The sequence below is a fragment of the Tamandua tetradactyla genome, chromosome 8 (genome assembly GCF_023851605.1).
Source record: "Tamandua tetradactyla isolate mTamTet1 chromosome 8, mTamTet1.pri, whole genome shotgun sequence".
NCBI lineage: Eukaryota > Metazoa > Chordata > Mammalia > Pilosa > Myrmecophagidae > Tamandua > Tamandua tetradactyla.
The window spans coordinates 42,186,663-42,214,324 of NC_135334.1; the positions used below are offsets into that span (position 1 = coordinate 42,186,663).

At 36.1% G+C, this 27,662-nt stretch overlaps 1 protein-coding gene across 3 annotated transcripts in view; it reads right to left on the minus strand.

Annotated features, from left to right (window-relative positions):
• Window positions 1-27,662, minus strand: part of ARHGAP42 (Rho GTPase activating protein 42) — a 323,631-nt gene that overhangs the window by 240,156 nt on the left and 55,813 nt on the right. For 2 of the 3 annotated variants that reach the window (XM_077113175.1, XM_077113174.1), the window contains exon 2: window positions 9,307-9,402. In XM_077113175.1, coding sequence (XP_076969290.1) covers window positions 9,307-9,402 — 96 coding nt within the window. Of the gene's footprint in view, window positions 1-9,306; window positions 9,403-13,801; window positions 13,881-27,662 lie in introns of all 3 variants that reach the window. The other variant, XM_077113176.1, reaches the window with a different exon arrangement.

The following is a 27,662-nucleotide window of genomic DNA, read 5'->3' on the forward strand; positions in this document are numbered from 1 at the left end:
GTAGCCATGTTTCTTGATGATGACTGTATAATGATATAGCTTTCACAATGTGACTGTGTGATTGTGAAAACCTTGTGTCTGATGCTCCTTTTATCTACCTTATGGACAGATGAGTAAAACTTATGGATTAAAAATAAATAAATAATAGGGGGAACAAATGTTAAAATAAATTTAGTAGATGGAAATGCTAGTGAGCAATGAAAGGGAGGAGTAAGGGGTATGGTATATATGAATTTTTTTCTGCTTTCTTAAAGAAGTGTGAAGGAAAATTTCCAGGTTGGCCCCCATGCCCACTGCCTCTTCTCTAAAACACTAAACCTGGGATTCTAGGAAACTGAGCCACATCTCTAAGTTATAAGTAACATTTTCTGATAATTCAAAAAACAATAATAATCCACAACTCTTCAGACCCCCACCCCCATATGTACATAAACAAAGTAAGAGGATAATCCTAGAATTAGAGAAATGTAGCTTTCAGGTACGAAGATACATAAACCACCCCGGCGCCAACATTAGAGTATCACCAATGAAAGACTGACAAAATGGTTTTCAAGTTAACACAGAACTTCCATTATATTCAACAAGGGTGGATAAACACAAAGCAAACTAGGAAAATATCAACAAAATAAAGTCATTAGGTGGAACTCTGAGAAATGACATATCAATACTGACCTTTTTCCAATTTAAAAAAGTGAAAACAGCGCACGTAACATCCACATAAGCCACCACTTATGTGTCTAGTGCCTGATGCTTGCCAAAATGCAATAAAACATGATTCTGTTGTTAGGTAAAAAATTCAAAAATTAATGACATCAGGGATATGTCATATTTCAGGCTTGAAATTACAAGCCAATCATATGATTCCAATTTTACTAAGATCATTCTATTAATACACAGAATAAATGAAATGTACTTTATCTGTAGCTCTATGCAAGCCCATTAAAACACACACACACACACATAATCATAAGTTACATCATAAAGTCAGGCTACCCATGCTCAACTTTCTCCATGGTCCAAGCCCAGGGAAATGGCCAAGTAAAACATTTTTAAGCAAAGTTTATCCAGAGCACCTTCCCCTAAATTTTCCTAATGCTGCCAGATTAATCTTTTAAAAATGTATATAGGACTAATGGTTTGCAATGGTTTCCAGTTGCCTTTAGGTTAAAATTACACATCCTTAACAGGGCCCCACACGTTCTCCCTCTCCAAACCCATTACAAGGCATTTTCTCATTGGCTCTCTCATTTCCCCTGCAAAGCCTTCCTCTACCCCTTCCCTAGATGGGGATGCACCTCCCTCTCCCTCCACCCAACTGGTCTCCAAGCTGTTTTAAAAATTCTTCCTCAGAGGCCTCTCCTCATCTTCCCAACCACATGGTTTGCCTTAAATTCTCTCAGCACAATATACTCTGCCTTGGCAACATTCAACGTAACTGTGAATAAGCAACTATAATTTGCTGTTTAACAACAGTCTACCCAAAGAAAATATGAATTACTTAAAGATAACGATGATGCCTTAGACCTGGTTTACACTTGAATATTTATTGCATAAATGAGTTTTACAGATAGGAAACACAAGTACACACAGGTTTAAAAAAAATGTGGCAAAGGAGGAAAAGAATTTTAACAAATAAAATATCAGTGCTAAGAGAGTTCAAATAGAATCAAGAGGCTCCTCTGGAGTTCACTCTTAAATTGCAAACTTCAGGTAGACATTGTTTCCTATCATAACTTGCCAAACCCCAATAAAAACCATTCCAGCCAATCCTAAAGAACACCTAGGGCAATATAAAAGATTTTACAAAGGTTCCATGCACTAGGGTAACTTTTCAGAAGCCTACGATCTCCAGATGGGTCCCTGGACCAGATAAGTCCTGAAACTTAGAGGCCCAGCCTCTCCAGAACATCAGATAGTTCCATCTCCCTACCCTATACTAATGACAGCCCCTTCCAACATGAAAAAGTTAGAATGGCCATAGCCCAAATGCCCCTAAAGAGAGGGATAGAAAGATCAAAGCTGATGGTGGAGTTATACAGAGAAGACAGGATTTAAGAAATGAATATGATTGCTGCATCATTATATTAATATTTCTTTTAGTCTCTAGTACCTTAGAGCAGCTAGAAGTAAAAACCTAAAATTGTGGAATTGTAAACCAAAACAAACCCTGAATCTGTTCCACAACTAACTGCTGCGGTGTGCTTTGAAATTTATTGCTTTTTTGGATATATGTTATTTTTCACATAAAAAGTCAATTGTAATGACAAATGCACAGCTATATGATGATATTGTGAACCAGTGATTGTACACTTTGGATGACTACATGGTATGTGAATATATAATATATATTTTTATATATATATCAGTAAAAATTTTTTTTAAATATCAAAGAAGGTGGAGTTATAAAAGAGAATATATAGGATTTAACAAATGAATATGACTACTGAATCATTATATTGATATTTCTTTTAGTCTCCATGTCTCTGAGCAGCCAGAAAGAAAAACCTAAAATTGTGGAACTATAACCCATACCAAACTCTGAAACCTCTTCTATACCTAACTGTTGTTATAGAAATCTGAAATTTATTACTTTTTTGTATATATGTTATTTTTCACAATTAAAAAAATATATATCATACGGCAAAAAAAAGGTATCAATGATAAAGACTCAAACAATAGCCCACTTGCTCAAAATCAAAAGAATCAAATTCAAAACTGAGCATATAAAGACCAGATAGAATTTAATATTAAATTCAATGTTGTAAACTTGTTTTTAACAAAATAATCCATCACTCAAAATTAATAATTAGTTTTTGGACTTGGATTTAGTGTATATATTTAACTATCTTCTAATAAAAATCATTTGTCATTGTTTAAAAACAAAAAAACCCACAAAGCAGATTTGTGACTCTAATCTCAGACCTTTTGCTTTCCCATATTGCTCTTATAGAAAAGCAAAAATAACTATCCTCTTTTTAGTCTTCAAGAAACCATGGTAGCTCATTCTACCATGCTTCACAGATTTACACATTCCAAGTTATACTGGGTCAAAGTATTTTTTTTTCACTACTATCATTTTGTTGAGATTGTCTTTCAGCTATCATGAGTCACTAATTATGAACAAAAGTTCTCTTTCATTCCCCATCCACCTTTAAATGAACCTTTTTGAAAAAAGTTGTATTACCCTAAAAAAGGGACATTGCTACCACCTTATCCTTTAGCCTGTACACTTCACAAGGACAGAATCTATGACCCTTTTTCACCCTATGTCCCAGAAACTAAAAAGTACAGTTCTTATCACCTGACATGTAGTCAATAAATAGTAAATTAAAAGAATAAATCTGTTTGCTCTTAATGATTCCAAAGTACAGAAAAAATTACATGTATTTGTGTGTGTAAATATATGAACTATTTCTCCCTGAAAAGTAGTTTCTCATATCAAAAAGAATCATACTAAACTTTATTCAAATAAGTACATGTTTTATTATATTTTTAACTTACAACTTCTATTTATGTACCTTAAAGTGCTTTGTTTCAGAAATGGTTTAACTGGTTTTGCAGGGTGGTGGTGGTGGGTCAATTCAATATTTATTAAGCTTCTACTACAAGTAAAGCTCTGAAGTACTTTGCAGGAATATGAAAATGAATAAAACCCAGTTTCTAACCTCAAAAGGCATATAATTTGCTACAGACATTTAAGAGAGACTGAGCCTTCTGTGAAAAAGACCGAGGATCTATATGGATTTTAGAGCTCCCTGTTCCTAATGAGGTTTTCTAAAATACTCAAGGAAAAACAAAGCAAAAAATGAAAAAATACTCAAAGAACTATTTTTCAGTTCTTAAAACACAATTAATAAAGAACGACATTTCAGGTGAACTGATGGCTGTGATAAGTTAAAAAACTGTTTTTTTCCAGACTTGCGACCTAAGTTTTTTAGATAATTGTTTCAGAATCTAAGACTTTGATTTTCAAATTAAAATTAAATCAAAATGTTTTTTTTTAAATCAGATGAAAACATCTCTCTCTAGTAGCAGGCTTTCTTTAAGGAGGAACACCACCTGAAATGTGTAGAGCTTTCCCAGCTGCTACAATCCTTATCTGTGGGTGGTTCTATGTGGGTGCAAAAATAAGGGTGGTAAAAAAAAAATTTTTTTTAAAGAAAACAATAATTCAATTGTCTGAGAGCTATTAAAAAGTAAAATATGCTTCCTTTGCAGAGTTCAAAAGAAAATATTATTTGTATAAACAATTCAGGCATTTGGAAATGTTCCCCTTTAATAGAAGACTTCCTGATTTATGTAACCACATTTAAGTGGGTTGTAATGAGGGTTTGTAGAACTGATGGATGTTCTTTTGACACAGTAAACGAGAAGGTAATTTGTTCTCTTGAAGTTAATAAAAATCTCAGGTCTCTTTCAGAAGGGTTCAGTTGTGGCTGGTAATGGTATTACTGTCTTTGCTTTACAGACTTTTTTAAAGAAATGCCCCCAGAAGTGTTTCATGGAAACAAACAGGTCTCCCACCATCACCTTCAGCATCACTAAATCACTAGACAAATATGAGGAGTGATTTAGAAGGATGAATATATATATCTAGCTCTTAACCAAATTCTGAAGACAGTCTTTACAAAAGCATTTTCATTAATAGTTGTAGTAGTTCATTTTTAGCAGATGCATGTTTAATAAGGAAATGGGCTCTTCTTAACGAAAATCAATTATGATTTTTTATATGCATTTTCTAGGTTTATAAATATGCCAGTTATTCTTAACCTAAAAGGCAGGTTGCAACCGTTTGCCATACCTCCCAACCTAGACTATCTTCTTATTTATATTTTGGAAAACAGGATCAAATAATTCTTTCCCATTTGACCTGACATAGTTCCTCAAAGTGAACAGATTTATTTGACCAAAAAAAAAAGTATGTATTTTTTCCTCAGTAATTCCTCTAACAAAGAATCTGAACTTTTTCTAAACACCTCCTTAAAAATTTCCTCTACTTACCCTCAGAGCAGGCAGGCTCAAAGAGGCAGCCCTTCTCTTTCTGTGAACTAGGGTGAACTGAGGCTCACATTTGCATCACCTCTGTATTTGCATCACATTTGCTTATCACTGCAGCACCTGAAGCATACCTGGCGTCTGAGAGTTAATCAAACGACAAATATTTGCACCTGTGCAAAGCACTGTGCCACTAGGGAAGACACGAAGCTCCTCTGACTTGAACTGTCTCTATTCAAAACTCCTCTCCTGTAGGCTTATCTTTCATTATATTCTCCTAGTGACAGAACAGGAAAGTATGAAAGAAAGAAAGAATGCAGGGAGTACTCCAGCCAACGCAGTATACAAAACTTGGTATAGGTTCAAGCTGCCACCTATCACTCCGGACGCACACAATTTACACGTACATTTTCATAAAAACATTTATTTTTTAAAATGTAACATGCTCTTTAACCTTCACAACTACTAAGCACTCACAGCTGTTGTTACTAGGTCTGTAGATCTGCATTCAAAGCAGAGCAAATACCTGAGCAGGAATACCCTAGTTATATGGGAAATATCTGGGTGATAATATGAAATATATTTTGATGTGAATAACCTAAGTGGTGACCTCATTTCTCCACTTAGAGTTTGGAGTCACAGCCTTAGTTGACAAGTGGCAGTGTTCTGCCTGTCTCTACCACAGGAATTTTATGTTTAGGTGTGTCTAAAGGAGTGAAATGCCACCTAAAATATTTACTAGCAAACTGACTCTCCTTCTTGGTAAATGTTTAATCTCTTGTGCAAAGATCACATTATCCAAGACTTTTCTGAGACTTAGGCAAGGCCATCACACAACATCACCACCCAAGCTGTTCATGCAATACTACAAATTGACTTTCCGATAGTTGGTTTCCAAGATTACACAGAGTGAATAAACTTTTACTCATATTACTAATATTTTTATTGGCACTAGTCAAGCCTGACATTAGCTGAAATTTTGTTTTATCTAGACTTTTTTAGACTTTGATTAATAATGATTTCAAAATAGACACTAAATAGAGGGAAAAAATGGTAACTACACGCTCCAGCCTTGTGAATGGACATAAATTCTGAAGTTATGCATTAAGATTTTCAATCTTTTGCGTTTCTATACTCTAATGTGCTAAATTAATTAAGCAAAACAAGAATAAGATCTTTGAGCTTCAAGATGCTTGAACTGAACCATTGTAAATTTACAAAAGAATAGCGTTTTATTTTCTGTCAAGATAGCCTTTTCCTTCCTTCTAGAAAGCTTTTAAGGCTGAGCATGTGACTTACTCAGGAAAATTATCAATTCTTATTCACTTACTTCTGCCAGGACTGATGCAATGTGTGCTGTTTCTTGCATTTGCGCACATATTTCTGTGGGATTACAGTTAAATAAAGGTACATACATAAATTTATTATTTGAGTATAGGATTGAATCTTATACCACTTTGCATTCATTTCTGCCTCTCCATTACCATTTTTCAAGCCTCAGCTGTCCAGCATGGTATTCCTAACACCTTTACTCAATTCTAAAAACCACATCAATACAAAAAGTGAGCACAGAGGAGCTGTGGGAAGTTAAGTCTGATGGAATCCAAAGGCTGCTGCCCACTATTCCAGTTCTGCAGTGAGAAGATAAAAGGGAGCAATTGAAGGCTCACCTGTAGTTCATTTATATTCTTGGAGAAAGGAGGAACAATGACCTTTGCTGCTCTAAACTGAAAGGAGAGGGCTAAAAGGAGAGAGTAGGATGCTGCCTTTCTTGGAACTTCAGTCTTGGAAACAAGACGTGCTCTCTGGGCCACATGAATCACCCTGCTGGGTCCCAGACAACGAATCCCATTTTGCTTTCTTCCAAGCTGACCTATGTCAGCAAGTACAAGGCCAAAAAGGGTAGGAGCAGAAGGAGGAGGACAAATTTACAGGACAAACATGGGCAGATGGATCTAACAAACTCCCAGAACTTTCACAAATTAGATAATTGTGCTGTAGTAACACCACCTTCTTTTCCTTACTTTGCTCAAAATGTTTTTCATTATTCAACTGCAAACACATTGAAAAGACTTCTTACTCATCTTGTCATTGCCCTCCAACCCACTCCCACAATATCTTACATGCAGAAAATCTACAATATCTTGATTTTGCTAATCATTTTGAAGTGATACCGCTCATTTAAAACAGATTAACTTTTTTGTAAGACTTCACTTTTACATCATCTGTAAGTCTCAAGACAACTCTGGCTTTGAGTGCCGTGGTTATGACTCAGTGCTAAGTCACAGCAGTCCCTATTTCAATCCTCTTCCATTAAATCAGAGAAATAAAGAAGTTGAAATTTGGGGGCTTGAACAAGCTCTAGTAAAGACAGCTGTGACATTTTACCTTTTAATATCAAGTTCAAAGTGATGAAGGAGGATAAAGATAATCTTCGCACTCCATCTACCCCTTAGGCTCAGGGATAAACTTCTCAGGTCACTGTCCTTGCAACCACAGCTTGGCACATCTCCATAATTCCTCCCAAGTTGGAATGATTCTTCAAAGTCTTTCATTATTTCTTTATTATTTACATAATTTATTTTTAATTGTTTATACTATATTTGGGAACTCAGTTTCTAAATAATAATGCTAACATACCAGTATTTGATAACGCCATCTAGGCTTTTATCTGGTGAAGTGTACTATACAAAGCCTATGTTGGTAGTTAGGCACTTATAACAAACGGCAAGAGGGGGCATTGTGGTGTGTGACCCCATTCATCCTGTAGACAGGAGGAGGGCATGCTGCTTGACGTCCATGTCGCAGCCCTCGCTCTCCTTCTTTTGAGAGTATCGCTTGGCTCACTGTATCTCAGCCAAGTGACAGGCATGGCTCAGAAGGAGCCTGCAGCCAGTCACCATGCACCACATGGATCCCAAGAGACCAGACCACCTCCACTTTCCCTCCAGAGGAACTGACTCCTAAATCACAAGCATATACAGTGACCACGTGGCATGCTGCCTGAGAAAGACTGCCAACTTGACCATGATGACATATGCATAATGTACATGCCTCTTGCAAAAACAGTCTGTCAAAGGTCTGACTCTGCACTCTACCCAGAGATTTCTCCAGAAGGAACTCCTGCAACTATAAGCCAGCTAAAGCAACAAATCAGAGACTCAGGCAGCTTATCTTCTCCTGGGATAATACTGTCCTTCCATTCCACAGCTAGGCTTGTACTTGCTACTTAGGTTTGTAAAACTAATAAAATACACTGTTTAGAAGTATATACATAGGTGGTAAAATCTTAGACAAAAAAGCAAGGGTGGAGGAAGGGCAGGAATGTACTGGAGAGGTATGCTGTGTTGCTGTTACTCAAGGTAAGGCCCATGGACCAGCAGTACAGCATCGTTTTGAGGGTTTGTTAGAAATGCAGAATCTCGGGCTCCACCTGAGACCTACGGAATAAGAATCTGTATTTAATGAGATGAGCAGGTCTTTCATATGCACATTAAATTTTGAGAATCACTGTTTCAAGTACTGGCAATATTCTGTTTTTATACCCTTAGAGGGAGTGAAATAGTATTAGTCTCTACAATGCCATATGTCATTCATTCTTCTAAGTATGTGAAATATCTCTAACCTACCTACACACTAACAAGTAGGGATTGTTCAAAAATTGGGAAGAAAATGCTAGATAAATGCCATCTTCAAACAGTAAAATTTCAGAGATCTCATCACCCAACCTCTTCAATTGTAGGGAAACGAAACCATCCAATTCAGGAAGGGCCATGCCATCTCCAGGGTAAGACTGCTAAATTACTACAGCAAAGTCAGATTAGGGCTCAAATCTCCTTCTCCTAATCCCCAGTAAAGTTCTTTGTGTGGTGCTGTAATAACACTGTTTTAATGGATCATGACTGATTTTTTTTTTGGGGGGGGTTGGGGGAAACAGCAGGTAAATACATTAAAAACCAAGTCAGTATTAAGTAATAAAATATGAAATAATTATTAAAACCAGTAAGTGGTCTACTTAATATGCCTTTTTTTAATGGATGATTCTTTTTGAAGCAGAGATGAGCATTTGTATCCACATTTTCTTAGAAGGCTGAGCTGAGTCACACAATAATTTATTTCCTTAAAGAACAAACCACAGAGTTTCAATTTAAAAGTAATTGATAATATTCTCTATCACAGTAACAAAAACAAGTCATAGAATATCTTAAATGCTTATTATTTGGGTATGTGAGTCTGTTTGACTTCAATGAAAGGAATATCTGAAGTAAATGACTAAGTATCACTTAGAATATTGAAGAACAGCGTACTCACCGATACTAATTTCATCATCTGTCTCAGCATCACCAATACATTCAAACTGGAAATCCTGTAGTGACTGTGAAAATTTCTGTACTGCCATAGACAGATCTGCAGTTAAAGATTAAAAAAAAAAAAATCATCAGGTGAACATACTATGAAACGCTAAAGAGTTTCACATAATATTATGTGATTTTATTTTAATGTTATCAAAACAAAAGCATTAAAAATATTTAAAATATTTTAAATTTGTCTAGCTATTTTTAGACAAATTTAAGCAGAATTTAAGGAGCCTACTAAATAAATATTTTAGAAACCTGATCTGCTCTGCACAAAGGAGATTAACACCTTGAAGAAAGGGTTTGGGTGCCAGATATGTATTATCTGTAAGCCAAATTTCCAAAGTCTTTATCAAAAAATTACTACTCTAATTAATAAAAAAAAAGAAAAGTACATACACAAAATTTAAATCACCTGTAATTCCACCTCTCAAAAAGAAAGAAGTTTTGTGAAGATTTTGTTAACATATATTCTCTTCAAAACTTTTTCTATGTATATATGGTCATAGAAAATATATTTGTATATATAAATACGTATTAGTGGGGATTTTCTTTTTACAAAACAGAATGACACTGTACATATATACATATATATATATATATATATATATATATATTTTTTTTTTTTTTAACATGGGCAGGCACTGGGAATCAAACCCAGGTCTCAACATGGCGGGTGAGAAATCTGCCACTGAGCCACCATTGCCTGCCCCAGTATATACTATTTAGAAGTGTGTTTCATTGATATCCATGTATCACATTCATAAATAATCTTCTAAAATGTGATTTTTTTCTCCCACTTAAAAAAAAAATACTTCTATTGAGAAATCTTCATGCACATACAGTCCATACATGGTGTACAATCAGTGGCTCACAATATCATCACATAGACATGTATTCATCACCACGATCATTTTTTAGAACATTTGCATCACTCCAGAAAAAGAAATAAAAAGAAAAAAGAAAAAAACTCATAAATCTCACATCCCTTACCTCTCCCTCTCATTAATTACTCATAATCCAATCTACCGAATATACATTTTTTTGTTTGTTTTTTTTATTTCTACCCAACATATTTTAAACTTTAAAAAAAAAATTACTACTCATGCACTATAATAAATGGAGCATTTATAAGAAAAAAGGAATGTCACTGAGGTTTCTAAAAGGGGGGAAAAAAAATCAATCCTTGACTTGGAAGGGTTACCAATACTGTTTATATAAACTGAGGAAAAGGCAGGGAATATATCTTTACCAATAAAACAATGGGCTTTGATCTAAAAATTGAACCTAAAAGATTGTTTACTTATAAGCTTGTGGTTTACAGGAGACCTCATACTCCTCAATCCTGACTGTGATCTGAACAAGGCCTAGAGTTTGATCCAACCCAGAAAAAAATAATCCTTCTTTAAGAATTTCATTATTCCTGGGCAGAATAAAGAAAATCCCTTAATATTAAGAAGTAAATCCTTGGGAGGCAATAGCCTGAGATGCAATCTAACATCCTGGCTAAGAATGCAGACTCTGGAGTAGAACTGCCTGGGTTGAAATCTAATCCCAGACCTTTACTAGCTTTGTGGCCTTAGATAAATTAAACTCCTCTGGGTCTCTGTTTCTTCGTCTCTAAAAAGAGATCACTAAGGGCATGACCACCTCATAGAGTTGTTCAGAGGATTAGATGAGTTAATATTTGCAAAGGGCTGAGAACAGTGCCTGGCATTTAATGAGTTTTGTTAGATAAAAAGAAAAAGAAATCGGGAATTTTAAAGGTCCCAAGTCTCAGAGTTATTCTATTTCAGTAGACCCTTCCACAGATGTCTACCCTAGTAGAAAAATGTATTTTTTTTCTAGAATTCATGCTCCACTTGTTTAATAGTATCTCCCAAGGGCTCAGGTCTAATACCCCACTCACACTTAATTCGAACAGGAACTGTGGCCGCATGCCTAGAAGTGACCCCAGGGCTTACTGTGGCACTCCTACCCATCATGAAACCAAACCAGAGTACACATCCAAGTAAGAAAACACTCATTAACTTTTGCTCCACTGTAATCCAAGGACCCACCCACGCAACGCACCAGAGACATTTGGAAGACCACAGCCATTCAAGTCTCAGAGAGGCTGACTTTTGCTAAATCACACATAGAGAGAGAAATACATATATAGTCTCATTTAGAAAATAAGTAAACAATGTTCTGGCAAGGACATGCTGCTAGCAGGTTAACACCCCTTCCCAGCAAATGGATAAAACTCTGGAGTTGGCTGTACATTCTACTTTCAATTCGAGAGTGTAGAAAAATTTGTCAGCTTAAGAATCTTTCTGCTTTGGACTTTCAGGAAGAAAAATGAAGAGACCTTCTTTAATGAGTCATTAGTCAATGAAAAAAAAAAAGAAACCAAGTGCTTTCCCAGAACTAAACTTTACCAATTTAACTGTGAGACCTTGTACAATCACTCATCGTTCCTCATTTTACAACATAGAATTAATATTCATCTCACAAGGTTGTTATGAAAACTAAATGAGGTATATGCCTGGCACATACTAGGCAACTCAATAAAAGGCATCAGTTATTACCATTCAATCCAGCTCATAAAGGTGCAAAAGTAGACTGTACTTTCAAGCAAAGGGTACAATATAAAAGTATACACTTCTCTGACTGCCCTTCACTTTCCTTCTCAGCAACCCACGCGTGATGTTTAAGAGATGGACAGTGCATAGGTAGAGAAAACCAGTATCAAATGCTGTAGGAAGACATAAGGAAAGCTGACTCCTAAATGCAGATACTCTCCCTGAGACTTAGGAAAAGCATACCATTTAATGTGCCTTTATTTTTACATGTACAATATAAAGGTCTTATGCTCATCTGGATTTCAGCAACAGATACAACTCCTACAACAGAGGTGAGACTGAGGGTGTATAGGTAGATCAGGATGCCTGGAAACCCTGTAACAGGTATCTTTCCTTCTTTTCCCTCTTCATCACCACCAAGAGTTCCTGAAGTTCCCTCAAACCAGATGAGTTATTTGGAAAGTCTCTTCTAGGGAACTCTTGATGCAATTCCCCACAAAAGACCATTACTTCCTCATATTCTACTTTCCACAGCCTGGCTACTTAGCTGAGAAAGGTAAGTTGTTTTGTCCTTTCACAGACATGATAAAATATACTAGAATAATTTCTATCCCCAAAACAGACCACAATAGCCTATTTATAAGCATTTTTAGGTTACTCTATCCATTTAACAACATGACTGAAAGCTCTAGAGGCAGACTGCCTGGTTAGTCTGCTTCAACCACTAATTAGAGGCATAATCATGGTTAAATTCTATAATCTCTCTGTACCCTGGTATACTCATCTGTTTGGTGGAACAGAGCCCACATTGCAGGGCTATTGTGAGGAGTAAATGAGTTAATACAGAACAGCGTCCAGTACACAGTAAGCACTTGAAATTTGTTGGCTATTTCCATGTTGAACATCTCTCAAAAAGAAAAGGTAAAATTTCAGTTATGAAGTCAGCTATTAGACCTTAGATAACCTTGCAAAATGTTCAAGAAAACAATTTGTTGACAGCAGCTTCAAAATCGTAGTACAATGCAAAGTAATTAAGCCATGACAAAGACAACCTAGTGTGTATTTCTGTTTAAGAGAATGGTGTCTACTTCAAGACTGGATGGAATCAAGAAGGCATGAAAGATCCCATCACAGTTCTTTTGAGAGCATGAGAAGCAAGATTACACAAGAAAGTTTGGTTCCCAACTTGTTCAGATGGCAATTCTAAGGATAAAGGGGGAGTTGGAAATAGACCTTATTTTTTAACTTCAAGTGTATTTATTCTGGGTTCTTCATCTTCCTTTTATTTAGTTCTCATTTTCCAAATAACAAAATGATGAATGAGGTAAAAAAAATCATCATGGTTAAGTTATATATGGACTTATATTTACTGTCAGAAAATTGATCAATCTATAAAATGAGCGATCCAGCTCATGCTTTTAATCATGGCTCCATCTCCCACTAAACATGCAATGTTCAACTAGAAAGCCCAGTACTTTTCACTAACTTTAAGTCATGTGAAACAAACTATTCCTAAATTTCCTAATTCAGTTTCTAAACTCTGATCAAGGTACAAAACAGAATTGCCAGGTCAAACGTCTTTTAAATAAAGTTGATTCCCATCATACATATATAGACCATGATTTTTTAAATTTAATTAAATATTTAAATCACTATTGACGTTTGAAGTGTCACAGTGATAATAGCAGAATCAACATTTTCTCTTAAATACAAAAAGAAAGATCAAATAAATAAAAACATGTCAAGCTGGGGATCTAGTTAAGACAGGTCTCTCTTTCTCCCTATTTCTACCCAACCATTAGAATGTGAAGACAAAACAAAGAAAAAGATCTTAGTCGGAGCCACCATGGCCACATTCTAAGATAAAGAAGAATAACATTCACTTACTAGTGAGCAAAGTTGTGCACAGTAGAGATGCTACAAGTACCACTCACAAAATTTGTGAAGTCCTTTCCATTTGCCTGACCTGCAAGTTAAGCAGAGGATGGCTTCACATGTGTTCACATTACAACTTGGGAGAATTTCCTCTGGGCTTTAATTAGTAATGTCTTAATGTCAGAGTTAACCTCTAGCACCCATGATTAAATGATGCTAATAAAGCATAAACCTTAATTTCATAAGAGAAACACAAACAGTAAATATTTAATGATAAGATTTTCTTACATGTAGAATTATGAGCTGGGGTCTTAACCTGTTACTTTAGAAATGTTAATGGAATTAATTTTATAACGTTAGCTATGGAAGTGAGCTATATTTAGTGTCAGTCAAGTTCAACTAGTCAGTCCATTAGTATAAAGTAGTCCCCCTTTGAAATCCAGTACCTTTGGAATTTTAAACAACTTGCAGGAACAGTATATCCAGATATACATGCTGCAAAATTATCATACTACCATGCAGAAGGCAATATGAAGCAATGGGAATATAAAGATTAAAACAAGATTGGTCCTACCCTCCAAAACAGCACAGTATAGTGGGCATTAAATAAATCAAAGAGCACAATCGATAAGTTCTCTAACAGAGGTTAATAGTAACGATCACAAGAACACATGTGGTACTTACCATGCACTTGACTTTTTGAGCCCTTAACACAAATTAACCCATTAATCCTCACAGCAGCCATGGGAAATTGATATTATCACCCTCATTTCACAGATGAAAAACACATAGGCAAGAAGAGATGATGTGCCTTTCCAAGGCTGCACAAACTACTAAGGAGCAGAGCAGAATTTCAACTCAGACTCTGTTCCAAAATCCCTATTTTACCAGAGCACCCTACTGCTTCACACATACAGACCCAAAATAAATAGACACAATTGGTTCTGCTTGAGCGCATCAGAGAAGGGCTCCTCGGAGGAATCTACATGAGCAGACATTTGAGAGATAGGGCAATGTGCCAGCAAGGCCAAAGTAACAATATGCCCAAGAGCTTCTAAGAGGCCACTTCTACTATGCAGACCACATTTATCTTTGCTCGCACCAAGATGAGGTGCTGGCTAGTCCCATGTTTTTATTATTATTCCATATTATTGGAATATATTCTTCCCCCAGGTTCCATCATCAACATGGTCTCCTTGAGATTTCTCTCAAGCCCACATTACCTCAACAAAACTCTTCCCCCTGCCAACCTGACATGGTCTCCTCCTTTACACCATCTTTCTGACTCTCCTGTCATGTTTTCCTTCTACATCTTTTATCCTAGTTTTCCATAAACCTGGTTTAACCAGCTATTTTTACTATAAGTGTATTAAAAGTAGGAAACATTCCCACCTAAATATGCCCAAGTATCTACCACAACACATAGCAAGAGCTCAAGGGTTATAACCATTAATTTCTGAAAGGTGGGTAGATACTGCAAAATCCTAGATGCCCTTCACCTTCCCATCCCTTTCACGCTCTTACAAGTACTTAATGTGATTTTCTCAACCATTTGAAAAATAGTAATAACAAAAATATATTTATTATATGAAAATAATAAAAACAGTTGCTTTACTGTTTACAAGGATATTTAAATATGCATTTACAATAGCAAAAGTAACAGTGTTGGTAAGATCCTTTACTGTTTCAGAGCTCTTTTATATGTTTCTTCATTCTTAGACAAAGCTATAATGGCTATAATAAATTGCCCAGAGTCTCAGAGCTGGAATCCAACCTGGACAATGGTGTTTCCCAAATCAGATGCTCTTTTGACTGCATTCTATAGCCAGTTCCCAAAGGGTTACATTGATTCTCTATGAAAGGAGTGCAAGCCTTTAGACAACATCTAACTAATCCATTCCCTGCTGTATAAATCCTGAGAGAGCAAGACTCTGCATGTTGAACTATATAAGGAAGTTATAAAATAATCTAGCAGCAAACGTACATAGTCATTATGAAACACCACACTAAAAGTCAAAGGAAATTGTATATTAATTCCTGTAATGTTTGATGCCACAAAATGAACAAAATAATGCCATAACTGTTATGCTTCTTGAAAGCAGGTATCATATATTATTCATCTGTTTGCCCTTAGTGTCTAATAGAAAGAAAACACTCAAAAAATAAAATGAAATAAATGTAAGCAAACTGGCAAAGTATTCCCAGCATTAAGGATGTTCTATAGATAAGAGTACAGAAACCTTACTGAAAGGTTTACTGGTACTGAGCACACATGAGTATAACCATGTGCCTTAATAAAAAGCATAATTACAGGCCAGAGTATGTCATGGAATCAACAAATCAACTCTAGTTTTTAATAACCTGCAGTTATGCTTTTAGTGTTCTCTCGGGGAACTACAAATACTAGAATGTTAGATGAAGACAAGTCAAAAGAAAAGAACCCCAGGTGTGGCAAGGGATAAGAAAAACATAATGAGAACTTCTTAACAAAAATATTATGTCTAGCTCTTACTTGGACAGAATTTTAAAATGCTAACTTTGCTATTTCCTATTTTATATAAACGGCTCAAAATTAAAGGCTGTCCGATTTTAACAATTAAAAGTCTTCATAAAGAGGGAGCAGAACAAAACTTGGTACATAGCTGTCACTCAAATGTGTGGAGCTAAAGTGAAATTAACTGAGTGGAAATGGAATGTGGGATTCTCCTAGAAGGCTTTGAAAAGCATCAGACTGAAGCAGTGATCATGGCCACAGACAGAATTACCAGAGGGCAAAGGAACCCTGATGATGTTGCTCATTCATCCCTGGAAATGCAAAAAGCACCGGCTAGTCTGGACCACTAAAATAACGTGCTGTTCCAGGATGAATCAAACTGCTGGTTCTGGCACTTAAATTTTGGTAAAACAAATTAGCTTAACTTTAGACTGCCTCATTCATTTCTATACCAGATGTGCATTCGGGGTCTCATTTCTTTCTCCACCTTGTTTTGCAGTGGATGCATCCACCCTTTTGGTATGTGATACGAGTCAGAGCATCTGTTTGTGGTGAAGAACTAAATTCTTATGTGATGAAGGTATTCAGATCTAGAAAGACGCCCTTCATTACAACCAATCATTTTTTTACATCATGCACTAAGGATGTACAGGAGTCAGACAGGCATGGGTGCCAATCCAGGGTCACCACTCGCCAGCAACATGTCTCACAGCAAGCACGTGGCCTCTTTGAGTCTCAGATTCCTCATTTACGAAAGGAAGATACTAATTCCTTATAAGATTATCACGGGTATTACATGAAATTGTCTTAATACAGTATCTGGTAAAGAGCAGAAACTTGAAATACTGGCTCTCAACAAATGTTAACTATTAACCACTATTTATTATGATGATAAACACAAAATATGAAATATTTTCATTGTAAGCATAACACATTTAATCTGTGGATTAAATTACGATCTTCCATTGAAGGAGGGCTTCAATGAAAACAAACAGTGAAGCCCAACAGTTTGCAATCTCATAAATGATACGTGCCTGGCAAGCAGTTCCAAAAGATCCCAGCCTAAAAATAACAAACAGGAACCAACAGTTGGCTAGATTTTATCCACAGGTTCTATAATGCTACAAATTCCATAAAAATAAAAATGAAAACCACAAAGACTTCACTATTGCGACAACTAAAATAAAAATAGAAAGTTCAAAGGATGAAATAAACCACCCATCTTCCTACCCTGGGAGAAAACTGGGGGGAAAAAACTTGAAGAGAGGGATAAAGAAATAGTGACGTTTCAAAGTTGCTCCAGATGCTCCATCTCTTTTTAAGATCTCTCTTTCCCAGACTCCTTCTTTCAGAACAGGAAGACTGTCTTTAACCACCTCATTTTACCTCAATACTCAATGTCTTTTTAAAAAGTTCTATGTATCTATATTACAGGCAACTCCTAGATGGTTTCTGTTTGGACACAAAATATCCCCACTGCCTTTTTGTTTAATACTGCAAAATACTGAGTTACCCAACATAAAGGAGTTTTCTAAACTTCCCAAAGACACAAGAATGGCCTGGAATGTTTTCCCCGTGAGACATAAAAATGGCCTGGAATGTTTTCCCCGTGCTTTCTGGTCTTCCCACCATGTCTTCTTTCCCTCGTCCAATCCTATTTTGCCAAGCATTTGCAAATTACTCTCTTACCGCAACAGACTGTATAATAACGGAAACTTTCAGTGTCGCAGGTCATTGTCTTCTGACTACTTGAAATATCTCTCTACACACACAACAAAAAAAAAATTTTGTAAGGGCATTTGCTTTTATCCTATTTTTCATGTCACATGTCAACCTATTGCCAACTCCTACACCTTACCACCTTTCTCAATAGCCTTTTCTTGGTACCTCACACCAAATACATTTTTAGTTAAATCATTATTTGCCTGTTATAATTTCTTTTTAAAGGACCATGTTTATAAACTGTTACCTACAAGGTAATTCAAGCATATCATCTTCCTTCTAAGTTTCTTACCCCATTCTTTCTCTCCTCCTATTCCCTACACATTCAATATTCCATTTACACAAACCAATCTAAACTTAACTTCCTCTAGAGCCACAAAGTCATTCTCCATGTTGGAAATATTTCCTCTGTGCCATTCAAATGTCTTCAAATAGAGTGATACTCAAGAGCTCCAGGACTGTGAAGCAGGGGCTACAATATCATTAAGATGTTAAGATTTGTTGTACAAGAGCTGCTAGCTGTACTTCAGGATGGTGCGTGCAGCTTCATTTAGTCCTTTAAGAGCACCATTAAGTCCTGTCTCTTTCTACATAAACTAATCCTAAAGGCATATTAAATAATCCAATTAGGGCAGGACCACAACCGGAGTCGGATGTCAAATACTGCCAACCTTAAGAAACAAAGCAAATGTGCCAGAGGTTCAAAAAGCCAAGATGCTCTTACTGCCTCTTGCTGGTGCTACAAATTCTATTCAAAAGCTAGGGGGACGTTTTATACACTTTTAATTTTTTATCCAGTTTTATCTGGTTTTAATTTTTAAATAGTAAGAAACTTAACTTATGACTTAACATTTTCATTGAGAAAGCTAGTTTGAGCAACACCTCCAGACTACTGAGGATACATTTTCCCTCCTCAGATATTAGAAGTCTTTCAACAGAAAACATTGAGAAGTCCTACTTTAATGTAACCTACCCCCCTTTCCAAGGTCTATTGAAATAACCTACAATTTTGCATTATATTACTACACTTACTTGTGTCATAGACCGATGGTCCTCACTGAACAACAGTAAGGCTATGGGAAGCAAAGACGGTCTCCAGCCTTTACCCAACCCAGCATCAGAAGGCCTTGAAAACAGTAACAGAAAAAATGCGGGAATTCAAAGTATTTAATTGGCCTAAGGAAATGTACACTAAGGTCTTGCCAGGATTGGCAGAGAACAATTAGAGAATAGAAGCCAGGTGCCTTGCCTCAGCTATAAAAGGTGCTATGAGGAACAGAGGGAAACCACAGCCCAGAAAACACACACTCAATGAACAAGACTTCAGAGAAGCAGAGAGATTGACTAGAAGGTTCTTTCATTTAAGATCTTTTGGTAAGCAGAGCAAATAGACAGGTCACTGGTTAGGAAAAGCGGTGGCTCCAGCAAAAGCAGCGGCTCCGGCAAAAGCAGCCCAGGTATTTTAAGTAATAACCGAAAATCTCAGCACCGCCCTAACAGATCAGACTCTAAAAAACATTTTGGGGGGGGGGGGGAGTGCAAGGATAGTTCAGTGGTAGAAATCTCGCCTGCCACGCAGGAGACCCAGGTTCGATTCCTGGTCCGTGCACTTTTCAACAAACAAAAACCAAACAACCAAGCGAAAATTCAGCAAATGGTGCTGCAATAACAAGATACTCACATGGAAAAATAATGAAGTGCAACTATTTTTTTTTTTTTTTGTACAGCATACCAAAAAAAAACCCATTCTGGGGCTGTAATCAAGAATGGTGGGAAACTCACTCAGATTAAAAAAGAAAAAATACCATAAAATTAAATAATTAGAGAGGAAATTAGTATGGATTTCTATTTCCTTACATTATTTTCTAATACAAATAGGTATCTTTTTTTAAAAATGATACAAGCAAGAATTTTGGTGTCAGACAGACTACCAGTTAAACTCAGCTCTGCTATGTAAACAAGTTAATTTATTTAAATGCTTCAAGTTACAATTCACCCATAAGTAAAATAATAATATTAACATACCTACTTCTTAGGATAACTGAAATGACCAAATGAGATTCTGTGTGCAAAGGGCCTGAGCACAGCACACAAAAAGAGCTTGAAACACAATCATAATTATAACTGCTATTATTTAACTTTTAAAGTGGTAACGGTTAGCTTTTGTCTCTCAGTTAGGAGACCTACATTCAACCTATCTCTCTGGACCTAAAAAGGTATCAGCTCACCATTGCATGATGGCAGCAAATCCTAGTACAGCTAAAATGCCTGCCAATCAAGGAAATTTTGAAGTGACATAGCACTATACTTGGCAGGCAAGTTGTTTCCATGCCTAGAGTCTAATCCATTTATAAAAGTACATTTTCCCACTAGCTGTTTAACACCATATGTTAAAAAAAAAACATCAGACTACACCCATACCCCCCAACAAATATGAAGTTTATTTTTTAAAACTTCAAAGACATATCTTATCAGTAGTTAATAGATATCTGTACTTCAGCATTCCTTAAGAAAAACATTCCCAGGCCCAATAATGAAATCTATTAACCAAGCAAAGAAATAAGCTAACATAAATAAACCTCCAAGAATTTTCTAAGTACAATTTCAATGGGGGTTGGGGAGGGAGGACAGAACTTAGAATGTGGCATTAGTTTAAGTGGATGTGTTTAAGGTGACAGCATATTTAGGTTTTCACCACTGTATTATGTATTGATTTTTATTTGGCCAAATGAAGTGAAAGTGCTTAATAATGCAATACTGTGGGCTATACATGAACAGTAAGGTTATGTGAAAAAGAAATTTTTCAAATAGCAACATGACTAATGTCCTCTTAAAGACTGGAAATATTTGTTAATGAATGGTAATTGAAGATGATTACATAAGCTACTGTCTTGGATGAGATATGGAAGCTACACTGGCATCATGCCACATTCTTCCAAAAAGAAACAAAAAAGAACAACTCTGTAGAACAGGGTAGAGCCTGTGCTGCCAGGAAAATAAGGGCACAGAGATCATTATTCTCCATTTACACAGTCTTTTGTGTAAGTTGTTTTCAATGAACTTGTTATCCCACTTTTGCAGACTTCAGTTTTCTGCTCCCCTATCCCATTTTGCAAAGAATTTTTGAGCTATCAGGAAAAATGCATTTTAAAATTACAAATTCCATTACGCACCCTTAGGATGGTATTATAAGAGGATACTATTTACTGTTTTTTTTGTTCCAATTTAAATTGCATGTGCTCAGTTTTTTTCAAGTTTTCTTACTACAGCCACACCACCAGACTCAATGTACATGCGAAGAGTCTTCAAATCATATTCATACCCTTTATCTCACCAGAACCCTACTATGGAAAAAGGTTGTGCAGATAACTATCTACATTTTATAGGTGAGGAAAATAAGGCCCAAAGTAAAATGACTTATTAAAGCAGGAGAATCAGGACTGGCTTCTCAGTCTCTCGTGTCCAATTCTATCCTCCTTCTATACCACCTTAAATTACTTCTGGATATTTCTTTTATGCCAGCAATTCTACCAGGCTGGACTTAGCTCAGTCAGTTTGAAAAAAAAAAATTCATTTTCCTCACACCATTTACAATTTTCCAGTTCTTGTTTATCATTTACTTACTAAAACAAAACAAAACTATTTCTTTTTAGAGCTTTCTACTTCTCCATTACATTATTTTTAACTGCTGACATATTATCTACTTACATAGAACAATCATTATAAAAATGTGTAAATAGTTTTGAAGATTATACATTAAAGCATTGTTTTATTTATAGTTGATTAGTTATATTGATCAGAATATATTAAAATAAATCTCAATCTTTTATTCTAAAAGTACAAAATAAAACTCATTCATATAAAAATGCCATGCTGTTTGAGCCACTAACATGCATGCACTTCAGTGACCTGCCCATGGTCAGCAACTGCCTGCTGTGACTCTGAACAGCTAAGACTTTTGTTTAGCAACCAGAACAGAGGAATTCCAACTGTGTCAACTTTTGCAATTATGTCTGGCTTTAAAGCTTCCCACACTCTGGAAGGCATGTTGTCTCTAATTAATTTATTGCTGCAAATAATGTAACTTTGATACACACAATGTGCGCCAGGCTTTAATTAGATAGAACATAGTCAACCCATGATTAAGTCACTAAAATTCTATTTAAAAACTTAAATATCCATGTGGTTTTCAGCTCTTCTTACCTGGTATTTCTGGCTTACTTCAAAACTTATTACTATCAGTTCCTCAACTACTAAAGTATTTAAACAACATCATTTTTATTTACAATAGTTTGTACATTTAAACTGTAAGAACCTAACCCGACATGAGAGATGTTAAAATATAAAAATGGTACAACTTTATATTTTGTACTTCCATCAGTCATATGAATAACAGCAGCATACAGAGCATCTTACTTTGTAAATTAAACAAAAAGCAGTAACCCTAACCTCAAGGAGCCAAACAACATACAGTTCATTGCCTCAACTGCCTTTCTTATCTTTGCTTTAAAACCCTAAGACCCTGAAAAACCTGCTTTGGAAATAGATATCTATTGTCCCTGAATGGCAAATAAGAAATCAGTTCTCTCTAGCTTCTTGTTCCTTGAGCATGCACAGAGGCTGAAGCCTTCAACTCAACCAGCCCCTTGGGTTTGTTTCTGGCAGAGGCTCTAAGCCTGTATCAGTCAATGAGTTGAAGGTGGCTACCCACAGTTTATGAAAGCCATCTGAGAACCCCACAGTGGGGCAATATTTTAACAAGGGCTCTCCAGGTAATGCACAAGAAAGCCTGAAACTGTAATCTCAATTTTCAAAGGACAAAAATTAATGAAAAGAGATACACAACTGAGAAATTAAATTGTTCACAAGGCTTCTATTTTACCCACATGCCCTCAGACCACAATTTTCTTAGTATAGATAATACTCTACAGTCTAAGACTTACATTCAGTTTAGAGTCTGTGCAGAATAGGGAGCCAGCCCAAGGTCAGTAACCTTTTTAGTAAATGAAGTAAAGTTTGTGCATTAGTTGCCACCACTTTGAGGTAGGGGTGAGGGGAGAGCTGGCAACTGCCTTCAGCTAATTAATTCAGTAACTTAAGCTACATGACAGAAATACCAGGGAGGGATATTCTCAGATTTCTCTCTTTATGAAAATCCCCAGAAATCACACCCTGTGAGTGGCTAATATTTGCTACAATAGCAACATTACAAAAGAAAGTTTACACAGAATATCAGAACAATTTAATATAATGTCTAAATTATTAGATACTTTCAATGAAATTAAATGGTGTATTTCTTTTATCACAATCTCCAGAACCAAGGGAATTAGGAAGCACTAAGTAGAAGTCCTTGGGGTGAGTAGTAAACCTGATTTATTATCAGCATATCACTTATATGCAAATGCTAGTTTCTACAGGGCTTGAGGGATTTTCTTACTAAATACCTTGAACATTATCCTGCAAAGAACTCTTCTCTGTACTATGAAACTTTCACTAATTGTACAGAAATAGTTTATTTAAACAAGGGTAAATTTTAGCTGTGCATCAAATGCAACTGCAATAAATTCTAAAACATTGAAGCACAAATTAATGAGATTCTTATTGAGCATGCCAAAATGATAGGCGACAACAAGGTAGGTGATTCATTTTATCAAAACCTTCCTACTTTAAAGCTCATTTAATCAATCCAAAAGACATGTATTAACTTCCCTATCAAAGCAGTTTCTACCTTGCTCACTCTTCGCAGGCTCCATTCCTATCACCCAGACACTTTGGCAATTAAGAACTGGAGCGAATTTGAGATGTCACATTAGCTCAACAAGTGCTAGAGATAAGAGCAAAATGAACACTGCAGAATTAAAGACACTGAAGATAGTACTTTCTGGAACCCTAATCAAGTGGAATTGAGGAGACACCTTGTCAAACCATTTCTTATGTAAGAATCATTTCCAGATTAGTCAAAGGAGTAGACGGCAAGTGCTAGCACATCAGCTAGGAAAAGAGTACTAAAGTAAGTGAAATTTTACTCAAAATGAAATGGTTTTTTCTGTAGGTTAGGAAGAAGTTGGTATCTGAATGATCTAAACATAGGGCCTCATTCTCTCACTTCCTCTGGTTCTTCAAATGTCACCCTCTCTGTAAGGTCTTTCCTGACAACTTGATTCAAAATTGCAACAACCCCTGTACACACACACATACACACACAATCACACTCACACAATCACACTCACACTCCTTCCCCAGATTTATTTTTCCTAGTAGTATTTATCATCATCTAGCATACAAAATATTTTACTCATTATTTTGTTTGTCTTTTCAAATTAAAACATGTTCCACAAACGAACCAATTTTTACCTATTTGATCCACTGCTGAGTCTCTAGATCTGTGCCTGATGGTACATTAGAGGTACTTACTTTACTTAAGTAATGAATGAGACCAACAGGATCCAGTAAGATCTCTAACAGAGTCCTTAAAAATAACATACATTATGCTTTATACATTACTAGAATGGAAAATTTTTTACAACATATAAACCCAGGACTATATAACACAAACAGTAAGACCTAATATAAACTATGGACAAGAGTTAATCATACAGTTATCATAATATTCTTTCATCAATTGTAAAAAAAAAAAAAAAAAAAGGTACCCCACTAATGCAAAATGTTATTAATGGGGAGAGGGGGATAATAAAGGAACTTTGTACTTGGTGTGATTTTTATGTAAACCTACAATTTCTCTAATAAAAAATTATTTTAATAAATCAACAATAAAAACACACCTTGAAGAAATTTTGGCTTGTGATAGGTAGAATGGAGCTACATAGGTATTAGTCAAATGGGAGAGGATTGGCAGGTATTTAAGATGTGGTGTAAGTTTCTTCTCCTCTCCCTTTCCAAATAATTTTGTAAGAAAGTATGGAAAGCACTATACTGGAATTAAGGCATCACCAACAGAGACACATTTTGAAAAGATATCAAAAAATGTCTTCCTCTTACACATTCTAGCATTAAACATTTTTTCTTAAAGCTAACCTGAATCAAGTAATCAAAGACTAAAGCTAAACTTCCTAGAAGTTAATTTCCTATAAGTATGGAATAGACTCAGCCAGAGAGGAAAGAAATAGCAAGGAGTCAGTATAAAAATGGAGTGGATATGGTCTGAACTTAAAGTTCTTTAAAGTACCAACCAGTTGGTTTTTAAGATAAAATGAGATCATCTTCAACAGAGCAGGACTTCTTATAAGGTTAAGGTTAGCACTTGTTAAATGAAAGACCTTTTATTCAGCTTTTTATTTCTCCCATTAAGATCTTAAATACGTCTGACTCCTAGATCACTGCTAAGTTTGTCAATTTCCAATTAGGGAAGATTTCTTGAATGCTATCTGCGGTCTAGTAGTGTCCATGTCTACAGTGACTGCTCAGAATCTGTATGCACACATACAACTTACATTACAAGATAAAATGCTCTCAGAACATTATCAACTCGTTGAGAAACAGTTTTTTGAAACTCTCCCAAATTAACCACATTAAATGTATTTAATTCATACCCATTTCATTATGTGGTTATAAGTAGTTCAAAAAGGAATTAACACAAAGTTAATATTTAGAATTAAAATACTCATCTAATATAACAAGCATCTCTACTTTATGTGACATAAAAATATGCAGAGCATAGATTATGACCACGAGTAAAAAATGATCATAACATAACAAAAAAATCAGAAGCCAAGGGTTGTATTCCACTTCTGCTGGTACTTACTCTGCAACCCTATGAGACAATTTACAATCTCTGGGCCTAAGGAGATCGTACCACAGACAGTATCAATGGGCCCTTTCAAAAAGGCCATCACCCAGCAGAGTACGCCGCACTTAACAGGGGCACAGTAGTTCAATCCATAAAGCTTTAACTAATAGGATTCTGCTGCTTCAGAGTATAAAAAACACTTTTCTTGTAATGAAACCTCAAAACATTTCAACTCTACTAACACTGCACTAACCCAGATGCCGTATACCTGACACCCTCGGCTGTCCAGAACACTGAAAAGCAGAATCCTCAGAATCTCACACTCACTACCCCTGTGTTGTTACTCCACATTAGTCAACTGAGATCTACAGTCCTGCAGTTATTTTCTTTTTAAATTTTTAAAAGAATTGAAGGGAGACTGATTCCAGCTGAACAGTGACAATCAGCTAGCATTTTAATATAAAGGCCTCCCAAGTATGTATTAAGCTACACACACACACACACACACAAACACACACAAGACATTCTCTCTCAACCAGAAATAAACAGCCTAGTGGAGAATAAATAGATATGTTCACCAATGTGGCCAATGAGATGATAATATTTAACCCACAGTGGGAAAGAGGTAGAAACTCAAGATGCATGAATAGGAAGTAGCTTAGAAATAGGAAAGGGGAGGAGACCAGCTATAGCTCTGTCCAGATCAGCTGCCCTAAGCTTTTGATTTCTTGAAGAGATCAGTAAGATTTCCTTTAAAGTTTACTTTTTAAAAATTCCACAAGTAAAACAGAAATATTGAGTCTGAGGTTAAAGACAATCCTAGCAGACTTCCCTTTAAGCCTGAGCATGCCAGGACTGCACACAATGCCCACAACAGTGCAAACTAATGCCTGCTCTAAACTCAGTTGAGGACTGTACCAGTTTAAAACTGTGGTGTACCCCAGAAAAGCCACGTTCTTTAATCCGGACTCAATATTGCTGGGTGGGATCTTTTTTATTAAGCTGTTTCCATTGAGATGGGACCCACCCAACTGGGAGTGGAATCTTTTGATAACGTGGTTTCCATGGAGATGTATCTCCACCCATTCAAGGTGGAGTCACTTACTAGAGTCCTTTAATAAGGAACCGTTTTGGAAAAAGCTCAGGGCTGACACACACACAGAGACACTGGAAGATGCAGAAAGGGACCCCCCAAGAGGAGCCATTTGAAACCAGAACCTGGGAGAGAAAGCTAGCAGATATCACCAAGTGCCTTCCCAGCTAACAGAGAACCCTTAATGTCTTCACCCCTTTCTCGAGTCAAGGTATCCTTCTCTGGATGCCTTAGTTTGGATATTTTTATGGTCTTAGAACTATAAATTCTAAGTTAATAAATTCCCTTCATAAAATCCAACTCATTTCTAGTATATTGTATTCCAGCAGCATTATCAAATAAAAACAAGGACTAAACAGCATTGTTCAGATTAAAGTAGTACTTCTTATACTCATTTTATTTCAGCAAAATTCATCTCCAGTTTCACAACTGGGAGAAGTGTTCCACAAGAAGAAATCTGCTTTACAGGCAGTATTTCGGTATTTCAGTAACATCTAACATTTTTGTTTAGGCTTAGCACAGTTAACTGGTGTGCTCAAATTCAGAATCCCAGTAATGCATACATGTCAAGAAAACGAGGCCTCCAAAGGTCTTCAGTCTAGCCTATGAAGTGCAGAGAGGAGTTAAGGGACACATAAATGTCGATTACACTATAGACATGTTGGAACAGGAAACCAGCCCTCAACTGATCTTCCTTTACCCCATATTCCCTCTGTTTGCCCAGACTTAACCTACATGCCTTTGGAGACTGCCTTGTGGCTTTTGAGGAGGCATCCTGGCTCCTTAACTACAGGAACAAAGCTCCTTCTTCCTTCTC